The sequence below is a fragment of the Sorex fumeus genome, unplaced genomic scaffold (genome assembly GCF_029834395.1).
Source record: "Sorex fumeus unplaced genomic scaffold, SorFum_2.1 ptg000086l, whole genome shotgun sequence".
Classification (NCBI taxonomy): domain Eukaryota; kingdom Metazoa; phylum Chordata; class Mammalia; order Eulipotyphla; family Soricidae; genus Sorex; species Sorex fumeus.
This window is the reverse complement of record NW_026606143.1, coordinates 32,023,047-32,042,061: the sequence shown is the minus strand read 5'-3', so window position 1 is coordinate 32,042,061 and position 19,015 is coordinate 32,023,047. Positions and strand designations below refer to the sequence as shown.

The following is a 19,015-nucleotide window of genomic DNA, read 5'->3' as shown; positions in this document are numbered from 1 at the left end:
GGGCCCATGCCGCTGGAAGAGAGTGTTTCCTCTCGTTTCTGGAGCAGAGTTCAATGAAGAAAGGGGGAGGGGGGAACGTGAGAAAGGTGGAGGAAAGATGGGAGGGGGCTCAGGACTGGGGAGAGGGTTGGGTGGGGACAGACACAGAGGGACACAGGGTATGAAGGAAAGGGAGGGGAGAGGAGAGGGAGAGAGGACTTGAGGGGGACTTTGGAGGGCGGAAGCAGAGAGGGATCTTGAAGGGGAGGGAGGAAGAAGAGGGCAGGGAAAGGCGGGGATAGGCAAGAGAGGAAGAGAGGAAGGGGGCTGGGGAGGAGGAATGCAAAAGAAGGGATAAAGAAGGAGAGGGGGTGGAGAATGGGAGAGCGAAGGAAGGCAAGAGGAGCATGGAGGAAGGACAGAGAGAGACAGGGCTAAGGAGCTGGTCAAGCACCCTGAGGCTGCCCCCATCACAGAAGGGGACCCTGCCGGTCAGCGCGGCATGGCAGGACCTGACGAGCCCCGCCTCCTCGGGCCCCAGCACTGACCTGCAGCCCAGATGCTCACGTGGCACCAGAAGTGACCCTCCACAGCATGGCCTGTGAGTCTCCCCCAGAGAGAGGTACTGAGAGGATGGAGTACTGGGGTGGTGGGCCATGCAGAGCGGGGCAGGAGGGGACAGAAAATTGGTGGGAGGGCAGAGAATGAACAGGAAGATAGGGCAAAGGGGAAGCCAGAGGAAACAGGAAGGGAAAAGAAAAGGCCAGGGTAAACTGAGGGCAGAGACCCATGTCCCCCCCCTACAACTCCCCCCCCCATCTATTCTCTCGTCCCCAGCAGTGAACTGGTTAACCAGGCAGTCCTCGGTGTCTTCAGCTCTTCCTCCATTCAAAAACCCACAGGTTCCCTAAAAGAGCCAGATGTCACAACAGCACCCCACCCCCACAGCATGTGATCACCCACCCATCCAATTGCCCCCCCCAAAGTCACAGCCACACCCTTTTTGGGTTCTGGGCCACACCCAGTGATACTCAGGGCTCACTCCTGGATCTGCACTCTGGAATCACTCCTGGCGGTGCTCAGGGGACCAGAGCCCAGAGCAGATGTTGGAGATCGAACCCAGATCAGCCTCAGCGCCCTCCCCTCTATACTACCACTCCACCCCCACAGCCACACCTCTGAAATGCGGCCCGAGGGTCAGGAGCCAGTCCAAACAGTAAGGCACTTGCTGTGCGTGTGGCCAACCCCAGTTCAAGGCCCAGCACCACATATGGTACCCTTGAGCACCTCCAGGAAGCACTCTTTTTTTATTTTGAATTTAATATTCTCATTTTATTTATTTAATTTTTATTAGTAAAACACCATGAGGTACAGTTGTAGACTTACAAATTTTTGTGCTTGGGTTTCAATTATACAATGATCAAACACCCATCCCTCCACCAGTGCCCATTTTCCACCACCACGGGTCCCAGTATCCCTCCCACCCCTTTTCCCTCCCATCCCACCCATCCCACCCCGCCTCTGTGGCAGGACATTCCCTTTTGTTCTTTCTCTCTTATTGGGTGTTGTGGTTTGCAAAAGAGGCATCGAGTGGCAATCATGTTTGGTCTATAGTCTACTTTCAGCATGCTTCTCCCATCCTGGGAGGATCCTCCCAACACCCTTTATTTGGTGCTCCCTTCTCTAGCTGAGCTCCCTTTCCCCCTAGCATGTGTGTCTGGCCTCCAAGCCACGGAGCAAACCTCCTGGTACTAATCTCGGCAGGGCGCACTCTTGAACATGGAGCCTCTGAGCACTGCTGTGGGTCTCAGATTCCAAAACCGATTAAATAAATGCTTCTGGTTCCCAAGGAGGAACTAAGCTCAGTTACACAATTCAGGGTCTCAACGGCAGACAATAATGCCGTTGCTCCGTTGGAGGCACAACCGGTGAATATTCTGGAAAGCTCAAGCACCGTGCCACATCACCACCCTTTGGTCGGGAGGGCTGGGAGGAGCAGAAACTTTCACAGATGCTGGCATGAAGCACAACTTGTCTCTCCACACTGCTGCCCCCAGAGGCCCCGAGCTCCCTGGCACTGCCGGGCCACCCCTCCGCACGGCTTCGCTCACAGCTGTGCCCTGGCAAGGCGCACACACCTGGCGCTGAGCAGTCCTTCCTACTCAACAGAATTGGTCATGGCCCTCCCCCGCCCCCCCCCCCACGCAGATGTGGGCACCAAGCAGCCACCTGTGCTGCTGCCCAATCAAGTCACCCTAAATGAAAGGCTAGAACCAGGGCTTGGGAGCCACGCACAAGTGACAGAGAAAGGCCAGGGTGGCGCAGGGAGGGAGGCTGGATGCACTCATGCAAGGCTCAGAGCTCTGCCCCCTGCGCTCTATGCCTCCTTAACCCCCGCCCCCCGCTCCAAAAGCATCAGGCCACACGCCTCAGCCAAGCAACAGCTGGCAGACAAGTCTGAACAAAGTGTCTACCAGTGAGGAGCCTCCCATCAAGGGCCAGAGATGTGGCTCAAGTGGCAGACTGCATGCCGTGTGTGTGTGTGTGTGTGTGTGTGTGTGTGTGTGTGTGTGTGAAGGCAAAGGTTCGGTCCCCGGTACCAGGTGACCTGCACACCCTTCACAGCAAGGAAGGAGCCCAGGTGGAGTGGGCACAATGCCCCCCGGGAATGCCACCAGAACCCTTGTCCCCCGCATCCAAATGGCCTCAAGAGGACTCAGACACTCAGGCCAGAGGTCTGCGTCCAGAGAAGAGCAGGGAGCACCCCCAGGTACTTAGTTCCCCATGCCAGCCAAGGCCGGCAGCAAGGAGGGGGCCAACAGAAACGCTCATCTGCAGGGAAGCTCGCGAAATCCCGCTGGACGGCGTCCAGCAAACAGCCTGTGGCGAGGGTCGCCGGAGAACAGGAAGACTTGGGTGGAAAAGGGGCTTTTCATTATCAGCAGTCTGCACCTTTTGCATCCTGAATGATGCGGATAGAGAACCGGTTCTAAAATCGAACTTTAAAAAATGAAAATTTTCTCCGGTGAGCAGCTGCAGTCTCTATGCCAACAAATAGATGAACGCTGTCAACGACTTCCCCTTTCCAGTGGCAACCCCCCCCTCCATCCCTGTCCCCCAAAGCTAATTACTTTTTTATTTCTTTTCTGACACCGGCAGCAATTAAGCTAAAAAATCACCATCAATTAACGCACACTTACTCTACCCAGCCTGCTTTGGGTCTCGCCGCTGAGTGAAAGGACAGACGGTATTGGGACTGACACCTCTATTCTCCAGCTAATCTTTGCCCGAGAATAAAGGGCCTATGAGAAGCACTGGTCCAGGAGATCAGAACTGTCCCATTTTGTTTGAGTCGTGAAAAGATTTTCCGTTTGGGGTTGTATGAACGGGCCCGACTAGGAGAAATGCCCAGGCTGGTTGCCAAGGCCCTTCGTGTGCTGTGCATGCAGCACAGAAGGGAGCGCCCAGGCCGGTGTGGTGAGCCCAAGAGCATCCTGGAGAAACCGACCCAAAGAGCAGGCGAGCCAAGCCAGGAAAGCCTTTTCCAGCCCCCTCCAAAGCGAGCTGTGAGCACCTCCTTCTCGCTCCAGGCACAAAACTGAGAACTCGCTGGAATAATTAGAGAGGACACGAAGCTAATTAAAGATTTTTCACATGGGGAGTGGGTGTGTGATGGATAAAACGGGTTGCAGCCGCAGAGGACCAGACCTAGAACATGGCCCCCAAGTCTTTTGAGTCTAGAACAGTCCAGAAAAAACCCTCCACAGATCCAGAGGCTGGCGGTTGGTTTTGTACTGACTGGAGGAGCTGACGTTTTAGGAGATGGTCATCTGAACTGACTTTAACGTTGTAGCGGGGTGCAGAAGGACTTAAAACGTGTCAGGCCAACAAAAGGGAATGCCCTGCCACAGAGACAGGGCGGGATTGGGGGGGTGGGGGGATGGGGGGATGGGGGATGGGAGGAATACTCGGATCAGTGGTGGTGGAGAATGGGCACTGGTGGAGAGATGGGTACTCAATCATTGTATAACTGAAACCTAAGCACAAAAATTTGTAAGTCTACAACTGTACCTCATGGTGTTTCACTAATACAAATTTAAAAAAAAAAATGTGTCCGGCCAATTGAGTAACAAATGAGCATGTGAATATGGAGAGTGTTTAATCCAAGCTACACAGCAGGGGACCCCACCACTCAGCCCCCATGCAGGGTCAGCTCAGCTTCTGCGATGGTTCCACCACCCCCCTGGTCACTGCGAGCAAAGGCACAAAAGCCTTTCCTGGGCTTTTTTGGCCTACTGAGTGCTGTACGCTGAGCACAAACTGCACAGGATTTTGTATTATTCGTGTTTTCTTCCGGAGGCTAAATATAAGCACAGTTTGTCACCGAGGTAAGGTCTGTGAGCTACATTTGGCTTTGTCAACTGTCCCCTGATGATAATGATAGAACTGCCTGTGAGATATTTATCCATGAAATAATCCAGTTGAAAAGCAGGGCTCATAATCGGCCAGGCAGTGGGCATACCTCTGCCAGCTGAAAGAATTGAAGCGGAGAAACGTGGGGCTCCATCAACCCTCCGTGTGTGAACTGCAGAAGGCTGCTTGGCGCGGCTGTGTTCCCTCCCTGCCCCCGGATTAAAATGTTCTAAATGAACCCCAGTAACTGCCCAGGAAATTACCCAAGCAACTAACGCACAAATGCTCCAGGATTGAAGAAGATATATATACCCCACCCCCACCCAGAAGGCCATGGAAGAGAGGAGCCTGGAAGGTGGGTTGCAAATGGAGTGCCTCCCAAAGGAAGCAGGCATCCCCACAGCATACCCCGCAAGCCAGCTGTCCCCTTGCCACAGGCCCCAGCAATCTTTAATTTTGCATTTTGGGTCACACCTGGGGATGCTCAGGGGTTTCCTCCTGGCTCTGTACACAGGAATCACTCCTGGCGGTGCTTGGGAGACCATATGGGATGCTGGGAATCGAATCTGGGTCGGCCGCGTGCAGGGCAAACACCCTACCTGCTGTGCTATCACTCCAGCCCCTGGCCCCGAGAATCTTAACCAGGCTCGTAGGCTTCCACCAAGAGGTCTCCAAAATGGTGAGGTAGACCAGGAGTTTGCAGGGCACACAGACTAAATTTTAAGCCAGAGACTTACCAAATGGTTGTTGGTGTTGGTTGTTCAACACCATGAATGACACAGCACCAAGTCAGTTAAAATGGCATATCTAGAGGCCAGAGCAAAAGCACAGTGGGTAGGATGCTTACCTTGTAGATATCCCAGGTTCAATCCCCGGCATCCCCTATGGACCCCCAAGCACTGCCAGGAGTAATTCCTAAGTGCAGAGCCAGGAGGAACCCCTGAGCACCACGGGTGTGGCCCCAAAACCAAAAAAAAAAAAACTGGTACTTTAGTGACATGCATTTCAGCATCATTTCACAGATTAATAATGTAATATAACCAAAACCACTGGGCTGCACACTTCTTTTTATAAACTGCTTAGTTTTGTTTTATTTTAGGCACTATAGTTTACAGTACCATCCGTGGTAGGGTTTCATGCATAAAAAAAACTGCAGCACCGAACCCTCCACCAGAATGTCTGCTCCCCTCCACCACTGTCCATTTCCGACCCCGCCCACACTCACACCATCCCCCAGTCATAGTAGGCTTCTTTCTGAAGAGCAGGCATGCTTTCAAATACTGGAATGCTATATGGGTTACATCTCAATAAATCTTTTCTTTTTTTAAGTTTACCAGGGAAACAGCTTCCACCAGCCAGGAAGGAGGCTGGTGTTTCCTGAGCGCCCATGTGAGTAGCTGGTTCTTCACAGGAAGAAGAGTTAGGCTCTGCAGACAGATCACTTTGCCTCTCTAAGCCTGGATGCCATCGCCCAATGGCTGAGCCATAACTGCCAAGCACTCTTCCTGCTCTTCAGTTCTGGGGACTGAGGCGAGAAGGGGCAGAAGGACTAGGCATACAAACACGGCCCACCACTAACACACACAGCAGGGAAGCCACAGGGAAAGAAGTAGGAGCACTTTGGGCAACCCACCTATTGATAGATGGGGTAAGGCACTTTTCACTCAAAGACCAAAATGCTAAGAGAAAATGCCAAAATCTTTCTCTCTACCAGTTTTATGGCTGGAGCGATAGCACAGCGGGTAGGGCGTTCGCCTTACAAGCGGCCAACATGGCCGACCCGAGTTCGATTCCTCCGCCCCTCTCGGAGAGCCCGGCAAGCTACCGAGAGTATTCGATATGCCAGACACAGTAACAACAAAGTCTCCAATGGAGACGTTACTGGGCCCGCTCGAGCAAATCGACGATCAACGGGAGGGCCTTTACTTTACTTTTTTACTTTACCAGTTTTATGAGGTCCATCCATAAAACAAAGACTTGGCTCCAGAAGAAAACCTCATGTTCCGGAGCAGTGAATGAAGAAAGAAGCAAACAGTACTCCAGCCATCTGTATAACAGGCAGGCTTCTCCAACATCCTGGCCAGACAAGTGTTGGGCAGTTGTTCTGAGCATGGAGGACATACAGCAGCATCTACCCACCAGACGCTGCTAAGACGGACAGCCCCCACCCAGGTGAGAAAACCAATTCAGCTTTGCTGAATGTTACCCCTGGGAGCCGGAAGCTCCTCTGTGGAAAAGATTGTCTTGAAGCTTGCAGTGCTTCATTGAAGTCATGAATTCATGTGGCACCGGTCATCGCCTCCACAGCAGTGCAGGTCACTGAACAGACCTTGCCAGCAGGCTCTTCATGGGGAATGTTCCAGAGCTGCATATACTCCTGGTAGCCAAGAGCTGTGGAGAATCTCGAGTAGTAATGTACTTGGGTGAAAGAGTTACTCATTCATTCATTCATTAACATATGGCAGTTACTAGATGCCAGGCAATGAGCCAGGGCAGCAGAGTTGGGAAGAGACATCGGAGAGAGACTTAATAAGAGAGAAAATGTTGTGCAGGGCCAGGGACATAGCTCAGTGCCTGTCTGAGGCCTTGGCTTTGATCCCCAGCTATAATAATAAAGGGGAAAAATGTACTGCAACCTCCGGGAAAGTCTCAATAGATGGATAAGAGGAGGTGATAGCTTGAATACTGACCCCCCTCAAGGATGTCCACGTCCTAATAATGGAATTTGTTATCTGTTATTTCGCATGGCAGAAGAGACCTTGCCAAGGTGACTAAGTTAAGGATCAGGAGATGGAAAGTGTAGCTTGGGTTATTCACGTGTTCCCAACAGAGCACAAGAGCCCTTATAAAAGGCAGAAGGGTTAGAGTCCAAGAGAATATGTGAGAACAGAAGTTAGAGTGATGTAGCCACAAGCCAAGGAATACTGGCCACCTTTAGAAGCTGGAAAAAGGCACAGAAATGGATTCTCCCCAAAAGCTTCCAGCAAGAACACACACTGATGTCTTCTCCCCCAAAAAACTATTTTGGACCTCTGGTCCCCACAACTATAAGTCTTCAAGTGTTCATTGTTTGGGGGCTGAAGCAATAGTACAGCGGGTAGGGTGTTTGCCTTGCACGCGGCCGACCCGGGTTCGATTCCCGGCATCCCATATGGTCCCCTGAGCACCATCAGGAGTAAATCCTGAGTGCAGAGCCAGGAGTAAGCACTGAGCATCACTGGGTGTGGCCAAAAAAAGTTTTCATTGTTTTAAGCCTCTAGAGTTGTCATAATTTGTTACAGCAGCAAGAGGAAACTAACAGAGGAAGATGACAAGGCAGAGAAGTGAAATTCATTCCCCATGAAGAGATTTTCTTGGCAAAAGCTCAGAAATCTGAATGAATCTGGGACAAAAGAAGGCTTGGGGAATGACTACTGAGCTTCACACTGACTTCACTAAGGTATTTGGAACCTAGAGCACCAGCAGAGAGTAGAGATATAAGGCCGGTTCCAGATACAATTGGAGTTGACTGCTGGGAGGGACTAGCAAAAGCAAGCGGAGAATGAGGAAAATTAATGCAAATTGCAGAATAACAATGGACGCATTCTATATGTATAATGTATGTCCAGGTCCTCTATTAGGTATGCCTGATTACAGCACCACAAAGATATTCAGGCCTCAATCTGACCGCTGCTGCAACAAATCATCACAAACTTGGGTACCTAAAAACAGCACAGCCTTGTTGTCGAAAGTTCTGGAGATCAGAGATCCAACAGGTTTCTCAAAGGGAGGATCCGTTTTGTTGCCAGAACCTGTGAATGTCCGTTGTTACGGCAACGGGAAATTAAAACTGCTATTAGCTGACCTTGAGATGGAGTTTCCTGGAATATCCAGGTAGGCTCAGTGGATTCACAGGGTTCTCCAAACGCAGAGGAGAGGCAGAAGAGTCCCTTTCAGCATTGATATGAGACTCTTGAATGGCCATTGCTGCCTTTGGGAGATATAAGGACCTGAAGACCAGTTGGTGGAAACAGTAAGGGAAGGGATTGACCCTTCGAACATCTAGATGCAATGCAGTTCTGCCAACATCTTTATTTTACCCCCATGGAAACCTGGGTTGGACCACCAATATCCAGTATTTCAGACAAGAAAGCTGTACTGTTCTGAAGCACTAAGTTCATGATGACTTGTTCTAGAAGCGGTCAAAAACCAATACAGGTAACAAGTATTAGAAAATCATGTGTGTGTGTGTGTGTGTGTGTGTGCACCTAGCAGGATGAACAATAGCACTTCCTCTTCCAAAACTGATGGAAAGGAAGATGGGGAAGAGCCAGCTGTGTGACTAAAGCTAGGTGTTGGGGTCTAGCTTGGACTAGACTCATGAAAGAATTCATACTTGACTGTCTTGGTAACTATGTGGGAGAATTGTCCTGAACTAAGAACAAATTTTTCTCCTTCTAAACTCATGTATCAATTATGGCAGCTTATGATATAACTAGAATGGATGTGTCCTCATCAGTTTTCCCCATGTTCTGATTCTCTGCTCTCTCCTCAACAAGGCAGGAGATTCTACACCTGACCTTGAGCCTGCATCCAAACCATCTGAATGGTTTGGGCCAGAGAACTCATATGTCCAACGGGAGTCCAGGGGCCCACACTCAGAACTGCTGCTGAGACTCTCACCTCCTATTGAAAGGAGGATAGTATTTCTTAGTTCTCAGCAGTGCTCTTTCTTTCTCCCTCCCTCCCTCCCTCCCCCTCCTTCGCCCATCCCCCTCCCTCTCACTCCCTCCCTCTCTTTTTTCTCTCTTTCTCTCTCTCCCTCTCTCTTCTTCCCTCCCCCTCCCCCTCTCTCTCTTTCTCTTCCTCCCTCCCTCCTCTATTCCTCCCTCCCCCTCCCCCTCCCTGTCCCTCTCCCTCTCTCTCTCCATAGCTTTTCAGGAGAACAGGAAGCCCATTCTCCTTACTGTAAGAGTGGTAAGTAGTCAGAAAGGGCTGGGAGAGCTCTAATGGCCAGAGAGCATGCCTGGAATGCACACAGCCCCCGGGCTAGTCCCCAGCACCACAATCTCCCAAGCACTACTGGGTGTCACCACGGGGGTCAGCCCCCTCCACAACATAAGCAGTCATGGAATCTCTCAGCCCCCTCCACAACATAAGCAGTCATGGAATCTCCCATGGAAAGCGCTGGGTGCCCACCAATCCCTCAGGGTGCTAGCACCAGATGATGCCACTCTCATTCAGAGAGACCAAGACAAGGACAAAGCCCCTCGCTGTGGCATCTCAACACAGAGCGTGAGCCTTGGCCAGGCCTCAACAGTCACCCAGTAGCCCACAACCCTGGCCAACCTGAGCGCCAGTGGCCTCTTCCCCCACCGCAGTTACAGCCTGGCCCTGCTTCTGGGTGAGACACCACCCAGTCCTCAGTACCCCTGTTGCTCCCACCACCCCCTGCCTGTGTGTGGCCTTCCTCACAGACCACCCAGGGTGCCCACTCCCCTCTCTAGCCAGGGTCGGGGTGGTTAGAGGAAACGGACAAACCCAACACCATCTCCTCAGAGATACCTTTGTTAACCCCTATGCAGCCCTTGTGAGACGCCCCCATTTCTTTCTTTTGTAGTTTAGGGGTTCTTTGTCAGGGGTAGGAGGGAGCACACCCAGCGATGCTCAGGGCTTACTCCTGGCTCTGCACTCAGGAATTACTCCTGGCAGGCTCAGGGGACCAAGTGGGATGCTGGGAATAGAACCCCAGGTCAGCCGTGGGCAGGCAAACACTCTCTTCCCGCTCCCTCTTTCTTATCTTCGCATAATCACTCACTGTTGGGAGTGGCCAAGACTATGGGGAAGCCTAAGCCACGGGCTCTGTGTGGTGAGCACCTGTTCTGAGAATAACACAGGGCAGAAATGGAGGCCTGTAAACACTGGGTGAATGCAAGACTGAACACTGACCACCTCCTGTGCACATCACACATGGATACAGTGTCAGCAAAGCATGAAGAGCTGAAGTGGTCAGAGAAAAATCAAGGTCTGGGTACCAGCTGGTACAGTAAGGAGCAGCTTCACCAGGGTGCTGGACCCACAAGGGGAAAGTAAAGGTCAAGGGTAAGAAAGAAAAAGCCTCTGCCCCCCTCTCTAAGTCAAGCCCATACATGGAAGCCAACACGTTCTACTTGCTTTAATTTAGCAGAAAGCAGTCTACTGACTATGCCATGCATTGCTAAAAACAGTGCAAACATTGCTTGTTTTCCTCTAGAATTCTTGAAACGAAAATTAGTTCTCTGGGCTGGCAGATCCTTCCCTATTCAGATTTGGGTCGCTGTCTTTGCGTTATGGTAATGATGAGAGGCTCTCCCTGAATTTGCATGCCCACCCCCAAGCTCAAGGCACACTCTGAGTGTGCCCTTGGAAGAGGCCATCTCACCCCGAATCATCTCAATGTGAGGGATCAGATGCTTTTCGGTTGTTTTTCAGATCAAAGATTACATATCTTGGAGACACGGTAGGTTGGATTCCAGACCCCCACAATAAAGTGAACGTCACAACAAAGCAAGTCGCATGGATTTTTTGGCTTCCCAGCGCATATAAAATTATGTTTACGCTATACTACAGTCTACAGTGCGCACGGCATTATGTCTAGAAAGTGCCCAAACCTTGATTGAAAACATTTTAGGGGACAGAGAGATAGTTGGAGGGAATAAGGCATTTGCCTTGCATGTGGCTGAACCCAGTTTGATACCCAGCACCACATAGGGTCCCCCAGTACCACCAGGAGTGACCCCCTGAGGACAGTGCCAGGAGTAAACCTTGAGCACAGCTGCGTGTGACCCACCCACCCCCACCCACACAAAAAGCAACGTCACTGGTAAGTCTGAACAAGGAAGTAAGTATATGTGGTTGGAAATATGGCGCCACAGACTGGCTTGAGGCAGGGCTGCCACGGGCCTTCCCATTGGAGAAAGCAACATCCGAAGTGCAATCATGCAACATGCAATAAAATGAACTATATCTGTGTATGATACAGCTTTATTGTGCTATCCATCAACAGAAAAAAATCATTATGCGGCCAGTTAAGAATGAAGGTGTATCAAATTTATAAACTGGACATATCTGCCAACCAAAGAGACTCAACGGATGGAGGAAGGGAGTGTCCCCCTGTTTACACACACCCCACCTCAGAGACACAGCACTGGTGGGCTACTCCATCAGCACACATACGGAACAAACTGTGAAATAGCTGTTCATCACAAATATCTGAACACAGCAGGTGATCCTTAGCCACAAGCTACTATAAGCATCTTAAATCCTACTAGAAACATTTCAACAAATGTAATGACAGCCTTCGTTTTCATCATACTGCCACCAAGCACTAACACTGGAAGTAAAGAAACAATCACGTTCCCCTCCCCCTGGTCTGTAACGGTTACAGGGGCTACCATTAAGTTTCCAAGGACTCTAGACAGCTGAAACAACTGGAGTTTCTTAGCAGGTTCTACATAGTGAAAACCGTTCAGACTTGAATGACAAATAGGTCGGTCTCCTTTTCAGCAGGACTTAGTCCTCTTCCCACTGAATTCTAAGGAGCACAGTGCAGTCACTGGAAAAGACATTTGCATCTAACCGGTGTCTGTGCGCAAATCCTCCTGGTGACAGGCAAATGAAAGGTGGTCATGAGAGCATTTTTTTTACTGTCAGGTGAAATTAACAGTTGCAACAGGGTGGGGGAGATGATGCTTAAAGTATATACTTTAGTTCATTAAATCATTGTAGTGGGGTCCAAAACAAGAGACCAGGATAGTATTGTGTCTTGGCTAGAGGAAGAGGGTTTTGTATCCCTCATCCACTCATCCATTCATTCATTCATTCCATAAATATTTATTCAGGCCTGCTCTGTGCCAGGCACCAAAGAAAACAGTGTTCAGCAAACTGGTGAAACCTAGCGCTGTGCTTGTGGCCAGGGAGCTTTCAGGAGGACAAACAAATGTGAAACTCACCTCAGTGTGTAATACAGCGCTAGAGGAGCAAGGGTAAGGGAGCTCATTGAGACCAGAGGCTGTGCCCAGATCACAGAAAGGCACTGGAGGGGGGAGGGGGCGGGGGGCGGGGAGTCAAGCGGAGACACCATCAGATCACGACCAAAACAAGAAAGGAAATCCGTTCTGGGCAAATGACCACAAACAGGATTTTAACTTTGCCTGTCAACAACCGACTGGGTTACAGAGCCCCCTTCTCCCCAGAACCTGGCTTAGCGATCCTGCCTCACTGAGCCAACGCCTATTACCTGAGCGCAGAAAGGGCTCACTTCATCGTTGACTATAATTACCCACAGCCCTCCTATGCCTGGCCTAGAAACACCCGAAAATCATCTGCCAAAGGCATGAGAAACACAGTGGCTGCTTGCGAGAATATCACCGAGGTGGTTCGACCGTTTCAACCACAAGTCCTATGCCCAGCGCAGTGCCAGGACCCCTGGCAGCGAGGCGGCTGGAGCCGGGGGTCCGGTGGTTAGTGCACTGCCGCTTGGTGGGTGACAAGGGCTGGCTCACCCTTCCAGAGCCCGAGCGAGCAGAGGCTGCAGACTTCGAGGATGTGGGAAGTGGCCTTTGAGCATCACGGAGTGGGGAGCTCGCCCGGCTGCAGGAACCCAAGAGTGGGCAAGGAGGCGGTCAGGGCCCGGAGAAAGGGGGCGCGAACTGAGCGCCAGGCCGGGTACTAGGGCGTTTCCCGCCCGCCTCCCACACAGCGGCCCCCAGTGAAGGCATCCCGCGCCCACGGCGCGGCTCCAAGCCCCCGGGGGAGCGCCTCTGGTTCTCCCCGCGGCGGGGCCAGGTGGGCACCGCGAGCCCCGCTCCGCGCCCGAGCTCAGCAGCGCCCGGTACCCACGTCCACAGCGCCGAGGAGGGCGCGCTGGGGCAAGAAAATGGCCAAGCCAAAAGTCTCCCCGCCCACCCGAAAAGGCAACCACACCCCCCCAATCCCTCGGCCCCAGCCTCTCCGGGCCGGCCCCCCGCGATCCCCAGCGCAGGCCCCCAGCGGGGTGCCCGTCTGCGCGTCGCGGGGGCTCGGCCGAGACGCGGGAGCCGGTGGGAGGGGATAGGGAGGGTGCGCGCGGCAGGCAGGGCGCCCACCGCGATGTCACCCTCCGGGCGCTGTCCCCGGGTCACCCGCCCCGAGCCCACGGTCCTGGGACAGGAGCGCCGCTGCCCAGCCCGGGCGGCTGCCGGGGCGCCGGCGTCTCCCCACTCACCCATTGGCGTCGAACCGGGCCGGGCCGCCGAGGCAGCGTGAAAGTTGGCGGAGGCGGGCGCGGGGGTCGGGGCGCGGGGATCGGGGCGCGGGGGACGGGACGCGGCGGCGATGGGGCCGGCTTCCTCCTCAGTAGCGGCAGCGGCTCAGCGCCGCCCGCTGTTGCCTAGGCTGCTGCTGCTGCTGCTGCTGCCGCTGCTGCATCGCGGCCCTCTGCGCCCGGTGCGCCGGGTTTCCTGCTCCCTGCGAGTGGAAATTGCGAAAAAAAAAAAAAAAAAAACCAGCGCCGCCCAGCGCAGCGCCCGGCAGCCGCGGCCCGAGCCCGCTCCTCTCCCCTCCTCCCAGCCGCCGCGAGGCTCCTGCGGCTCCGCCTGCCCGGGACGCTCGGGCGCGCGGCGGGGGCGGGGCAGGCGCGCGGAGGGGGCGGGGCCGGAGAGGGCGGGGGCGGGGCAGGCGCGCGGAGGGGGCGGGGAGAGGGCGGGGCCTGCCCGGGGGGCGTCCCAGTGGCTGCGGCGCTCCCGCGCCCCGCTCCCCGACGCCCGCCGGGGTGGGACCCAGCTCCGAGAGGCCGCCCCCCCCCCACTCACCGCGGCTCGGCTGACGCCCCAGGAAATGCCGCGAGACTCCTCGAGAGCGGAGGCGAGGAAGGGGGTCGGCGCGGAGAAGGGGCGTCCGGGGTGGTGGTGGTGGTGGTGGGAGGGGGTGGAGACACGTGGGAACCGAGGCGGCGGGGGCGAGGCTGGGACCGGGCTGCGGGAAGGGGATGCTGGGCAGGTGCGGGCCGGACAGGTAGCCCCGAGGGGACGGCGCCAGGTCACCCGGAATAAAGCCACGGGGCGGAGGCCGTGAGTGGGAGGGAAGTGCCGGTCCCCGAGGGCCAGCCAGGTACAGGTCGCCAACAGCAGGTGGTGGAATGGAGACGTGGAAAGACCGAGAAGAGTGAGCGGTCCCCCAACCCCGCAGAAACCTTCGCGGGAACCCGGTGTCTGCGCTAGGTGCTGCTGCCACGTTCCCAGGCCATTGCAAGAATCTCCCGGTGGAAGGACGGGCTCCCTAATAGGCGTCATTGTGCCCATTGACACCCCCGCCCCAGGCCCCAGCAGCCGACCCTGCAGTGGGCATTGAGATGCAAATTCCAGGGGGCGCGCGGGAATCCCTGGGGCGCTAACTCCGGAGTCTCTTTGCCGCGGTCTATCCACCACACCTTTCGCCATAGAGACTTTACCAGCCACCGCATTCTTCTACCGGCCGGTATTTGCTTTTCCCTTTCCACCATCTGGTGGTAGGAAGAGATAGTGAAGAGAGGGGACATTCCAAAAGAAAGAAAGTAAGACAATAACGAAATTAAATCATTGGTCTCTGAAAAATGGAGGCGCCCGAGGTGAGCGGACACCGCGGTGACAAAAGCCGAGCGCCCCTTCAATATCGGGCGATCTCCCTACCCCGCCTACGATAGGGGGGGGGGGCAACTCCGGAAAACTGCTTACGTCCCCGTCCCCGGGATACCTGCAGAAAGGTGCCCTTATCATTGTCTCCTTAGCTTAAAATAATCCTTCCCACCCAGGGTCTTGAGAACAAAAGCTCGACAGCAGCATCTTGCAGAGTGCTTTCTACCGCGGTCTGTCCCAGCATTGTAAGCAGGACACTAATAAAGATCAAGATCCTCAGCTGCTGGGCAGAGAGATAGTGCATTGGGTAAGGCGCTTGCCTCGCATGCAGCCGACCTCCGTTTGATCCCTGGGTCCCACATGATCCCTGAGCACTGCCAGGTGTGACCCCAAAAATAAACAAAAAAAGCCCTTTAGTTGCTGAATTCAGAGTCTGTTGATCCCCCGCACTGCATAGAGATCAGTGATTCCTGAGCACTTCTAGATTAGACACAAAAATCTGAAATAGGGGGATATCAGAAGTAGGGGGCCGGGAGATAGCTCAAAGGGTTCAAGCACCAACCTTGCATGCACTAGGTCCCGTGGCCTCGTGTTCCTTCCATTTGCCACCACATGTCCCCCCAGCACCAGCAGGTGTGGCCCTGGGGCCTCCAACACCACTGGATCTGAGCAGAACTGCTCCCGCGGGGCGAGCACTCAACAGTCAGACCTGACCAGCCAGGTGGACTATCACTGGAGTGACCCCTGTGCCCTTGAGCACTGCTCGGGAGCACAGTCACTGTACATTATAATCTGAAGTGTGGAAGTGTGGGTGAGTGCTTGATTACACCTGCTCTAGGCAATGGGGCACCTGTGTACATGTCTCATCAGACCAGGGGAATGGGGCTTTGAGATATGGGCCACGTTCAGCCTAAGTCCCATGGTTAAAGGGACTTGATTTTTCTTGAACCCCGGCGAGAAAACCTGTCCCTGAGGTCTGTCCTACTGTCGAGGTGGTTCACTTTGCCAAGGCCAGCGTTCAGGGGGCCACGATTTCCTTCACTCTGGGAGTCTCTGGCTCCTGCAAGTTTCCACGTGGATGTAGATGAACTGGACTTGAAGTGGTCCATATCTCACTGCTGAGGGTTCTTGGGGGCCTTCTCCATGCAGTATCAGATCAGGGGTTGACAACCGTGGGTGTCAGCAGTGACCCACATTCCATGGGCAAGGCAGAGGCCAGGACATGGAGACCAGCAAAGGGCTGGCTGAACTCTACAGGGCCCAGGGCCATGCAATCAGGAGCCTGTGTGATGGATGCCCTGCTTAATCTTGCCCATCTCTCTGTCTCACAGAGAAAAGGATGCCTTGTTCACGGATGCATTTATCACAAAAGCAGGCTGATGGCAAGACTTGACACTTGACAGTACTGCAGCTGTGCCCTCATCTTAATGCCACAAGTGCCCTTAAGTTATATCAATTCTGCTCGAAACACAATGTATTTTTTCACTTTAACTTTCTCTAAATTATTAAAATGGATCCTCCCCCAACCACCCTCCATGGCTCAGTTCCTCTGAATTGTTCCTATTGTCCTTTTAGTTTGCCTTTGAGAAACTTTTGCTGACCAGCACAAGGGAAGTCAATATCAAGATTCAAACCCAGCTGCCGAGATGAAGAGATGTATAATTCCTCATTCCACCTCCCTCTTACAAGAGTCATTTCTAACTGAATAGTTAGTGCAATATTTCAAATGACGTGACTTCGGCTCATGAATAAATATTGCTAGAGAAATACAATTGTATTTAACACCACATTTTTGTCCCACTGAATTCCCATTTCTCCCAGAATAGATAATTCATTTGGGGAATGGGGGGTTGCTTTAAAAGGCTACCACACGACTTACAAGGCCCTACTGTGTTGCTCAGTGCGATTCTAGATAAAAGTAGCAGGCGACTGAGCCTCTGCCTGTGTGGCACTCACTTCTAGCTGTCTTGCCTGCTCTTTCCCAGTGCTCATACTGACAGCCATAATTAGCCTGTAATGAATGATATTTTGCCTTGAGAGCCTTTACTATCCTTTACATTAATATAAATTACACGCAAAGTGCTTTACAGAAAATGGGCATTATCTAGCGCATATGATGAGCTTTATGGGAAAGTGAAAAACACTCTGCTAGCATGTAAGGAAGTCCCTGATGAAAATTATGGGGTGAGTCAAAAAGGTACAGGAGCCAACCTGAAAGGGCTCCCAAAGCCCTGAACTAGGAAAAAACAAACACAGAATAAGGGTCCTACTGGAGTCGAACCCAAAGAACGTGAGTCGTTTTCCTTAAGTCCAGATGAATGAAATCCAGTGACCTTATATGGTCAAACAGGGGCTGGAGCAATAGCACAGCGGGTAGGGCGTTTGCCTTGCACGCAGCCGACCTAGGTTCAATTCCCAGCATCCCATATGGTCCCCGGAGCACCGCCAGGAGTAATTCCTGAGTGCATGAACCAGGAGTAACTCCTGTGTATCGCCGGGTGTGACCCAAAAAGCAATAATAATAATAATATGGTCAAAGTCTTCCTTGCAAAAAAAAAAAAGTCTTCCTTGCAGAAAAATTCCAAACACTGACTATAGAATAATAGGGGGAAGAAGCCTCATGAGGACACCGCAGTGGTCCCTGAGCAGAGAGACACCACCGCCAATTCTCACGCGCCCTGCAGAAGCAAAGAAACATCGCTGGTGGCGGGCACCAAATGACAGGGAGCGAGGGTCAGGACTAAGGGTCCGGAGCAGGTCTTTCCCTCTCTCCTTCACCATGTGCATGGGGCAAAAGGCAACTTCCTCTGACCCAAAGCCCTTAGAAATAACATCTGCTCTTCCTGCCTTGAGAATGTCTCTTACCCCCTCAGCACCCCTTTGATCTTTTGAAGTGAATCCTTCACCACAACCCCCAAAATTTTGGTTTCGTTTTGTTTGGGGGCCACACCGGGGTGCTCCTGGACAACTTTCGGAGCGGTGTTCAGGGGTCGCTGCTAGAAGAGGCAGGGGAGCATGTGGCACCAGGGATCAAAGGCAGGTCTCCTGAGTGCAGAGCATGTGTGAAGCCAGTTAGGCCCTCACAAGGCCCCAGAATTGGTTCTACCAGACCTAGGAAGATGACAACTGAGCAAATCCTAGACAAGGAAATAATTTCTAAGACGGGGAAGCTGTGAGCCTCCTTGCAAGGTTAATACGAAAGGCTTACTTTAGACATGAAGTAACTTAGAGAGGGAAATGAGCTCCTCCAAACTGGAATACAGCGTTTCTTGTTTAAGAATTCTGGGTTTGCAGGTACGCGGGAACCTGTGACTGAGATCTCCAAGCCCACCCACATGGGGACTGGGCCTCCTCCCCCCGAGCTCCACAGTTTTCCAGTAGCTTGGCAGTCATACCCACAAACTCTCTCCCCGCCCCCCCCATGTAATCTCATCATAATCTCATCAACAACCAAGACCCAGAGACTATAAACTAAAACTCCCCGGAAGAGAGTGCTGCAGAATTTCCTGGAGCTTGAGGCCGCGCGACCTCTTATACGCTAACCCACTTACTTTCCAAAAGTAGCACACAGTTGTTTGGTTTTAACATACTTGCTTGTATTCTCTTATATTCAGGCTTAAATGGCTCCAGAATGAAATACAACAACCTTCACACATTTCCTTCTTATTGTGGTGGAAAGTTGCTCGATGGTGGGATTGGTGTTTGAATATTATCTGTAATGAACTATTGTGAACTACTTTTATGAAAATAAAATATATAAAAATTGAAAAAAAAATCCTGGGTTTGGGCCAGAGAAATAGCTCAGTTGGGTTGAGAACACGTTTTGCAAGCTGAAGACCCAAGTTCGATCATCAGCCCGGAGTGCTGGCAGGAGTAGCCCCTGAGTACTACAAAGTGTGGCCCCCAAACCAAGCTACATCCATAAGTAAATCAACAGTAAAAGGCCAAGATTCAATCCTCAGGCACTCCTCACCACTCCGCCCCCAAAGAAAGAATTCCCAAGTTGATCAGTT

General features: G+C 52.6%; 1 protein-coding gene across 3 annotated transcripts in view; it reads right to left on the bottom strand.

Annotated features, from left to right (window-relative positions):
- Positions 1-13,699, bottom strand: part of SH3KBP1 (SH3 domain containing kinase binding protein 1) — a 388,497-nt gene extending 374,798 nt beyond the window's left edge. For all 3 annotated transcript variants that reach the window (XM_056131073.1, XM_056131074.1, XM_056131075.1), the window contains exon 1: positions 13,616-13,699. In XM_056131073.1, the coding sequence (XP_055987048.1) occupies positions 13,616-13,619 (4 nt within the window). In that variant the 5' untranslated portion in view covers positions 13,620-13,699. The remainder of the gene's footprint in view (positions 1-13,615) is intronic.
- Positions 13,700-19,015: the final 5,316 nt, after the last annotated feature.